The sequence below is a fragment of the Cystoisospora suis genome (genome assembly GCF_002600585.1).
Source record: "Cystoisospora suis strain Wien I chromosome Unknown contig_2527, whole genome shotgun sequence".
Classification (NCBI taxonomy): Eukaryota; Apicomplexa; class Conoidasida; order Eucoccidiorida; family Sarcocystidae; genus Cystoisospora; species Cystoisospora suis.
The window spans coordinates 314-9322 of NW_027155326.1; the positions used below are offsets into that span (position 1 = coordinate 314).

General features: G+C 48.7%; 2 protein-coding genes across 2 annotated transcripts; one reads left to right on the plus strand and one right to left on the minus strand.

The window, feature by feature from the left end:
* Positions 1-247: 247 nt before the first annotated feature.
* On the plus strand, positions 248-2219 carry CSUI_005218 (uncharacterized protein). The gene has a single exon (XM_068065396.1). It carries the CDS (start codon positions 933-935, stop codon positions 1671-1673), a length of 741 nt encoding a protein of 246 aa, XP_067922623.1. The 5' UTR covers positions 248-932; the 3' UTR covers positions 1674-2219.
* A 2399-nt stretch (positions 2220-4618) lies between these two features.
* CSUI_005219 (uncharacterized protein) lies at positions 4619-8965 on the minus strand. The gene is made up of 2 exons (XM_068065397.1): positions 6294-8965; positions 4619-5438 (listed from the first exon to the last, which is right to left on the minus strand). The coding sequence occupies exons 1-2, from the start codon at positions 7562-7564 to the stop codon at positions 4796-4798; spliced, it is 1914 nt and encodes a 637-aa protein (XP_067922624.1). The 5' UTR covers positions 7565-8965; the 3' UTR covers positions 4619-4795.
* Between the last annotated feature and the right edge of the window lie 44 nt (positions 8966-9009).

Consider the following 9009-nt stretch of genomic DNA (forward strand, 5'->3'; position numbering starts at 1 on the left):
TGTGTTCCTCGCCGGCACAACAGTAGTCAGACACGAAGCGGGTTTTGGCACAAGCCCGGGGGGCCCAATTAAGACGCCACCAAAGTGATTGAAGGGCGCATGGCCCAATCCCTACGCGCATGCCCCCCGCGGCAGGGAATGGTCATTTTGGTTCACTTGCGGTGATCTACGCTTTGTGGAGCAGACTTCTTGTCGCAGGGGGTACAGGAGAGGCAACGGGTCTTGCGACATGCAGTACGTGTGGCACCCGCAACCCACCACAGATGCTGGAGACCGTAGTGTGCAGCTGTCGCCGGAGTGCCAGCTTCCGCGCAGCGCAGGACTCGGGGCGGTGGCTCTGGCACCTGTTCTCTCCAGTCAGCCCTCTCTTTCCGTCCGCTCACGAATGCCAGAGGGTCGGACAGGCGACTAACATGGTTATGGAAAGATTTTTTCCGACAGTGGTAGTACTTGGGTCCCTTCGATTTGCAGGTGCTGTTCTGAGCGGGCGGTGCGCTTCGCGTCTACCTTTAGGGTTTATCACTTAGGTGACGCTGGCCCTTTTTCCGTGCCCGCGATTGCCGAGTGTGACCGTTTCTTGGTTTCCGACCGTTTCTTCCAGAGTAGCAACAGTGATGGCAGGAAAAATCAGACAGCTTTCTGGTGGACAGCTTCTACGATCTGCGTACATGTCGGTCGAGGCTTTCTGCCTGGACGGGCAGGGTGACATATGAGCCCACGGTAGTCGGCGAAGTTGTATTTTTATACCGGCGGGTGGAGCGGGGACTGCTGCTAAGGGCCTTTTCTCGGGCGGCTGCTTCTTCTTCAACAGTGCCAAACCCGTTGCTTCTCGCGATACAGCTAGGTTGGGGGACACGGAGGTGATACAGGCGCGGTCTCTGGCCATTACACAGTAAGGCTCCTTTGTGAGAACTTCCACGATCCTCGGCAAAATGGCCTCGGTGGCAGCAGCCAAGTCCACGCCCTCTGCATCCCACACAGCTGCTGGGAAATTGGGCCCGAGGATGGACACGGCTACGGGCGGGAGAGTTCGGGAGGACTGGTCTCCCGTAGCAGCGAACGACACTAGGAGAGAGGGAGCTGAGAGACAGTATACGGGGGAGGGACCGAGGTCCGTTTCTAGTCGCCGTCGGCGGCCTCCCCGTCATCGGCGCCTCGGAAAACCCTTTGGTTTCGCAAATGTCGCAATTGTATTGGCCTTTGCAATTGGTTTTATTATCGCTGTGTCGGCACTCCACAGGATGATTTGGTGTTTGAGAGGTGTTTTGCGTCAGAAGAGAAGCGTGAACAAGTCCACCGGCGTCTCATACCGCAGACTGGCACCGGGGGAAGGCGACACTCAGCTGCCATATCTTCCGTCTTACGAGGAAGCTACAAGTTCTTCACCTTCTGCTGCGTCATGGGGTCCAAATGATGCGCCATGGGACCCGACTTCTGATGAATTAGGCGCGCCGCCACCATACTCAGGACATGATCAAGCGGCTCCCCCTCCTCCTTCTTACGAAGAAGTTTGTGCCACGGGAGTTTGGACAGTTTCCGGTCCTGGAGCACCGGGCCGATCCGGGGTGGGCAGGCGTCGGCCGATTTTGTTTGCTCACAGAGTTGATAGTAGCTGCTGTGTGGCTTTTATCAGCGGTCGTCGGTATCCTTTTGGGCAACTTCACTTCCCTTGACAGTTCCGTAAGTGGCTTTATTGGCGCGGGCTTAGCAATGGTGGGGACAGTCATAGTGGTGGTCATCGTCGCTAAGAAAATCAATCGCCCTCTGGAGTGGCGCCGACGACGGGCGGCCGGTCACGTGGACGCGTGAGGAGGCGGAGCGATTGACACGAACCACTTTCAAGAGTGGTGACGTCTCTGCCGGCGTGACTTTGTGACACTGAGCAAGTGTATGCAAGGTTTTGTGCCGGAGGAAGAACTCTACGGGTGACAAGGGATCATTAAGCGTTCAACAGGAGAGCCCGTGTGTTTATGAGACTAGACGTGTTTCTTTGGGGGCATCGGCAAGAGATGTATGGCGATTAAGAACATGGTAACTGACAGATAATGCACAAGTTTTTGGTGTGGTACCCCCTGGGATGCCCCATGCGTTTCTTTTTTTTTTTTTATAGCGATGCTCCCACGGTACGCGTAGCTACCCATGGATGTCACCCCTCGCCTAGCACGAAGTATATGTGTCGTCGAAGCCGGTATGTGACGGTTGACCCAAGTGGCGGGCTGAGGGAGCCGAGCGATTGTTTGAGATATGCTAACCCGTGTTTGCGGGATCCGGATCAGGTGAATGCCGTTGACGGCCATGCCTGATAGTGCGTTATGACATACGCAGAGCGTGCGCTCTTCGCAGCTGTGGCTGCTGGGCAGCAGCCTGGGCAGAGTTCTAAGCTCGTGTGATAAGCAGGGTGTCATTTGGCCGCGTAGAGTCCAGCGCTACGCAGCCGCCCTTTTTTTTTTCGCCGGGTCGCGGGCGAACGTTGCCAGGGCGCTGCATCGGGAAGTCAATTCCAGCCATGCAGTCGATGCTTGCAAGCCAGCTTTCGGCGGTAGGTGCGTCCCGAGTAAATTGTCTAGCTCTAGTATTGGCGGTTACTGCGTATTCCTAGTGCTGTACTCGTTTCCCCTATAACCTCGTGACGGAACTGTGGGAGCGAGCGGGCCTGCCCACTCAGCCTACGCGTGACTTGACGGATTTGGCAATAGGAGGAGGAAGACACCCGTGTCATGAGGAAGTGCTTTTGATACTGGATGGACGAAAGTACATATAAATGCAGGGCGAGAAATAGTTCCTGTAAACCCTTCCCGTACCTGTTGTCCAACCCATCCTGTTCCGCAAGAACCTTAGTTCTCGTGCAGCTCCTGACTTCATTGCTTCTGGCAACCGGTGGCCGTCACACGGGACCAGGAAGGACCGACAGAACGCGTGTCTTCTGGATTCTTGGTGCTTTTTTTGACACAGGATCATCCGTTACAGGGTGATCCGCCAACTGTTGGTTTTGCAGAGGCGATGCCACTACCAGCTGGTCAGTAGAGGCCGTGCACACGGGTCCCGGCAGCAGCAGCTGTATGGCGGTTGACGTGGGAAATTTCTTCAGAGTTCCTTTTGAGGTGACAGTAACTACACATAAAACGTCTTAAGCTCCCGTACACTGCTTTGGAAAGAAGTTCTTAGCTGTCACCGTTAGGAAGATCATCAGCACGTTCAGGTAGTATTGTCGTTTCTCTGGGGTTTCCAGATTCTTCTGTCCTCTTGTGGAGAAAATTCGCATTCCAGCTTGAGGGACGTGCTGCACCGAAAGCGAAACAGTGAGCACGCACACAAGAATCCTGAGGAGCTCTCCGATCTTCGTCGGACGGGTCCAGAACGGCAGACTTGACTCCTGATCGAGCGGCTGTTTCCCCGGACCAGTAATGGCATTTGCAGCTGCGCGTCAACCTCTCGGTCGTGTCTCTTCGCAACTCTTCTGACGAAGGGAACAAACCACTCGTAACACACCGAGTTGCCTGTGCTGTCTCCCCGTGATAGTTGCGCTGCTCTGCTTCGCTACTGAACTTCAGGAACTTTTTGGCTTTTAGTGGGGCTCAGCTTATGAGGGTGAGACGATGTCAAGAATTCTTCGGTGTCCGTGTGAATTCGAAAACGCGGTATAATACAGAGAAAAATTCTACACTCGAGAGCGGGTTTCTCGGCGGTCGTTGCTTTCTTTTGCTGTATATCTAGTCACGCGAGTGCAGCCTACTAGTGGATAAGGCGTCTGGAACTTCTCAGATACTATGTTGTCCGGAGTGCCACCGTAAGAGGGAGATCTACCACAGTTTGGCTCAAGAGCTGACACGCAGACAACCGAACCAAACAGAAGTGGCCCTCGCGACCGGACTTCGAAGAACTTCCCACGTCTGTTCACTAGAAGAAGCTTCAAGTGATCACTAACGGATCAGCTGACTCCCCTTATCTCCTTTCTCAGGAACGGCATCTGTCCTACTTACACTAGGAGAGTCACAGGAGTGACAGCGGATCTACTTTCGTCAAAAAAAGCTCTTTGCAACTCCAGGCCGCTCTTCACACACTCCTTTCTTCTACTCCAGGAACTTTTCAATCTTTTCTCCATGTATAACCCCTACGTATCTGCTCAGGCGTATGGATATATATATATATATATGTATAGAGATGATATGTATGGACATGAGCTTTATTTTAGGAACTGGTATAGTGGAGATGTCTTTTTGCGTTTGACAAGCGGTGACCGTGTGAAACGGCATGGAGTTCGGCGGTACTTTTTTCACTAGAACGTCCTTCAATGAGATCTCAAGCAGATCTTCAGAGTCTTCTTCTCCCTTCCGCACCACAGCAGATTCCCGTCCAAACAGACGTAAGTCCAAGATTCCTTGAAGAACGCAGTAGCATATCTGAAGTATAGCTGCACAGTACGAAATGGGTCCCCAGACTACACCTGTTGACAGGCGGTACTACGCACGTCTGTCCCTTCAACAAAAGACACGACGCTTGAAATCAAATGTTGGATTTTGAATATATATATATATATATATGCATTCATATACAGACACGTCATGGTATTTGCTCGTGTGTATACACATACACTACCCCAGACCATACAGGATGTGATTCGAATAGGTTTCTCCCTCGCTTTCTATCCCTCTGTTTCTATAAACGTGCAATCGTATGTAACTCGCAGGATAGATTTATTCCATTATGGCTTGCAGAGAATTCTCAGGAAGCGAGAGAGGCGTCTTTCTTTGTTATTTGAAAAGAGAGTGAATCATCCCGGGAAGTAGACACGGGGCTAGTGTAGAATCCTTATTAGCTTCTCCCATGGATGAAGTCTCTTCCATGGTTTCTCACTAAGTTTCTTCAGTTGTTTCTTAAAAAGTCTTTCCATCATCATCATCATCACCTTTTCTTCCTCCTCTTCTCTTCCTCCTCTTTCGCCTTCTCTTCCAGTCTCTTGTTCACTGGGTTGTCTCGCAGAAGAAACGCTTGCTTCTTTTTTTTCTTCTCTCGTGTTCTGCTTCTTCCTCTGTCCCCCGTGAGTCTCTCCTTCCCCTGTCTTGGAACCGGTACTGAAAATGAATTTCTTTGCATTTTCAGCGAAAAACGGAGAGGCAGGTGCTTCCTGCTCTTTTTTCCTTCTCTCACGCTCATTATCATCTTCCTTATGATCTTTCCTGTCTCTTCCGACGCTCCTCTCTCCCTTCACACTAGGGTGCGCAGAATTCACTCTCCCTTCTTCACTGCTCTTATATCTTGTTGAAGAGAACAGATCAGAAGACAGTTCGTTTTCTTTTTCTTCGTTTGAGAGCAAATGATGTAACTGAACGTCAGGATTCGAGAAGTATGAATGAGTTATAGCTCGACACAGAAGTGTTGGATCACCTCGAGTACGTAAATGACTAATGACAGATGAACCCATGGGCATGAGACCTTCCCTGAGATCGGAAAGAAAAGCAAAAAAGAAGAGCATAGGAAGATCAGCAGAAGAATGAAGGCTATGACAGGCTTAGAAAGGTGGGTATGTAGTGGTGCACATCTGTGCAGATATACAAATATACAAGTTTGCATCGGTATATAGATTATCTGTGTGTACAAGTGTATTCAAAGTTCCTTTGCATTCCTGAGCTTCCTGTGGTCGGTGTAACTTGAATACCGTGATGGCCACTTGTGAACTGTCGGCCAAAGCCTGAGGTGTACTAACCCCTCAATATTGCTCCCTCATCGGACACGTCTCTCTACATCGCTATCCGAGTATATAAACATATTTGTGTATACATGCATAGACATGTGTATAGCATAGCTTAAGCCTCTACATAAACGCGAGGGTCTACGTATGATTGAATTTCCTTGATTTCTAGGAAGAAAGTCTACGGAGACGGCCTCTGGGCGAGGTGATGGGGTGACCTACGCCGTCTGCGCCAAATCGCTGTCCTCAAGTAGGGACAAAATCTGCACATGAATGCACACCATCTATGCGTATCCTAGTACACGGGTACGTCTATACAGTTTTTCGTACGTATATATATACATATATATAGAGAGAGATAGACGCCTAGATAGACAATTGATCGCTAGATACACATGCGACCGCGTCTCGTGTCTCACACCTGTCCGCCTCCTTATACGAGGGGCCGCAGCAAATGTTGACAAAAAGCCACGAAGATGGAGAAGGCATCTGAAGACGTCGACTTTCTATCGTCTCCAAGATAACTCTTCCAAAAGAGAGGAGGGGAGAGACAACCTTCTCTCTCGTCTATCTTTGTTTCTACCTTTTTACTGCTTTCTCTCACCTGTGAAGATCTCTAGCAATAGCAAGAATAGTTCCCTTCGGGATCATCATACATCCATCTTGAACTTGCTGTTTAAGAAATTCTCCATCAAGGACACATACACCCGGAGAAGAAATCTTTCTTTTCTCCTGAGGCGTGAGATGGCTCTCTTCGCCGCTGTCGTCGTATTTCTTCTTTCGCTTTGTTTCATCGTCTTCATGTTTCTCACCCCTTCCGCCTGCAGCAGAAGAGATTCTCCATCTGTACGTACAGCGGGGATGAGACTCACACATCTCGGGAGATTCATCTAGATCACTACATAACATTGTACGTTCAAGAAGAGATCTTTGTGCTTGTCCTAACTCCTTCTCAGAGACTTTTATATCTGATAGACCGTTCCACTCTCCGTTTTTCATCGCTCTGAAAGGATCTCTCTCTAAAGAATCTCTCTTCAAAGAATCTTTCTTTGGAAACTGTTGTTTATACTTCTCTCCATCAATAGGGCGGGTATGCTGACCATCATCTCTACCTTCTTCTTTCTGAAAAAGGCCATCTTTGCGAGGGAGGTCCTTCGTATCCATTCCTGTTATCTCATATGTGTGTGACGATGATGCTACTGTTTCGCTCCCGCTACGCGATCCTCCTGAGGTTCTTGAAAGCTTTCTTTCTCTCTCGCTGTCCTTCAACTTTGTAACTTGAGGAGAAAGACAGGAGGATGTTTTCCTGGGATCAGGCTTTTTTTGCTTTCTATCGCATCTGTCCTCCTTTCTTTCATCATGAGGCGTTTGTCTATGAAAAGCAGAGGAAAAAGAAGTTTGGTTCTTATCATCACCGTCATGTAGCTCGCTGGGGTGAGACAGTTGGGAAAAACAAGACGAAAAAAGAGATGAAGACGAAAGACCAGCAGGAAAGGACAAAGAGGAAGGCGGCGAGTATACAGCCGGTAAGAATGAAGAAGTTGACGAAGACGAGAAAGGAGAGAGAGAAGATGTATCGCTGTTCTCATTGGTCTCTGGTTCTTCTTGTCCGGATGAAGAAGGAATGAGATGTATAGTCAGAATGAGAGAATCGACTGCAAAAGGGAGAGCGACGAGAAAGAAAAGAAGAAAGGAAGAAGGTAAACGCCTATTTTGTCTCTTACACTGCGGAGGTGAAGTGAACAAGGAAAACATCTTCTTCTCTTTCTCCTCCCGCCTACCTGACAAGTAGAGCTTCATGCTTTCCGATGTTACACACCTGGAGAAAAGGTGAAACACGAAAGACTTCGCTTTAAGAAATCCTTCCATCATCATGTTTCTTCTATTTCTACACAAAGCATCACTACCGAGGGGTAACAGAAGAAGAAAGAACTTCTGTCTCTCTTCTCTATCTTGTTAGCATAGAAAAGACAAAGAAACGGCGAGATGACGGATGACGAAGGTGTAAAAGAAAGAAGAGGTAAGTACGGCAATGTAAAGAGAAAAGCTTCAAGGGGGGAGAGAGACAGGGAGAAAACGGAGAAAGGAGGAAACCTACAAGCGAATAAACACACCTAAAATGGAAAGGAATCTTCTGTTGTGTTTAGAAGAGAGAATAGAGACGAAAATGGACATGAAGCGGCGACAGGAGAAAGAAGGGTTGTAACAGTAGGAAGGCTAGAGATGAATATGTGAAGAAGAAGAAGGAACGAGAGAAAAGAAAATCTCTTAACGGACATTCAGAGATTCGTTGCATATCGAATGCTTTCCCTCTCTCTTTTCCTTCAGCGTAACTCCTTCGATATCCGCACCGTGTCTCAACTCCCCTCACATCTTCACCATACAGTGTATGGGGGCTTGTAGTAAGAAGAAGAATGATAGTGGGGAAATGACGTGTCTTTCTCCTTTCTCGAGGGTTTTCAAGAGAGATGTCGGAAGTTCTCTATGGATCGAGCGTTTACTCCCAAAGACTTCCTGAAGGAGGAAGAGTCAGACGCATAGGAGACCCTGATGTAGGGAACAAACGAAAGAAAGATGGTCTTTCATGAACTTTCTCTCATCTTTCTTTCTTCGTCATATTATCCTTTGTGACGTTTGACACGGGAACGGGCTGATTGACCATACTAGGGATCGGAGACAAGAAAGCTTAACATGTAGTGAAAGCGAACAAGAATGTTGAGGCTTCACATACCACGCTGTCAAGCTGTACGGCCAATGACAATAAGGAAAAGGAGTTTCCGTTTTCCTTGCCGGGGATGATCAACGTGAGGAATACCAAGACAGACACCTCTTTTCAATAGAGAGATACCTTTCTTCCTTTTCTATTAGTTTAGTATTCTATCGTTTTGTCGCTCCAAAGATAAAACCCTTGCTTTTTTGTCTGTCTGGTGGGTTCGTGAAAAGGAATACACAACGAAAGCATCTAAAAAGACATGAGGGCTGCTTCACTCATAGCCGATTTGCAGAATCCTCCTGAATACATCAGAAGATGAGAATCCACAGCGTAGTCAACGGATCAGAAGGAAGTGCGCCATTGCTGGTACTTTCGCCATCTCTTCCCCCTGCACACACACTGTCTCTCACGAAGTCGTATCTCAAATGTCGGTGCACCCCTCTGTCTCTGCTGACAGTTTCTTCTCTTTCCCGGTCTGCATGCTCTGACTAGCCCGCGCGACATTCACCAGAACTTCATCTGCCCCTATAGGAGCGCCAAGAAAGAAGAAACAAAGGGGGTTTTCGTGAGTTCGTATAGAGTACAAGCAGAGCAAACCCTTGTGCTG

What these genes read in the sequence shown, in the direction of transcription:
- CSUI_005218 (XM_068065396.1), top strand. Translation starts at nt 933, where the DNA reads ATGGCCTCGGTGGCAGCAGCCAAGTCCACGCCCTCTGCATCCCACACA.
- CSUI_005219 (XM_068065397.1), bottom strand. Translation starts at nt 7,564, where the DNA reads ATGATGATGGAAGGATTTCTTAAAGCGAAGTCTTTCGTGTTTCACCTT. An exon ending in ATTGCTAGAGATCTTCACAG is followed by an intron (nt 5,439 to 6,293) that starts GTGAGAGAAAGC and finishes TTCCGATCTCAG; the next exon opens with GGAAGGTCTCATGCCCATGG.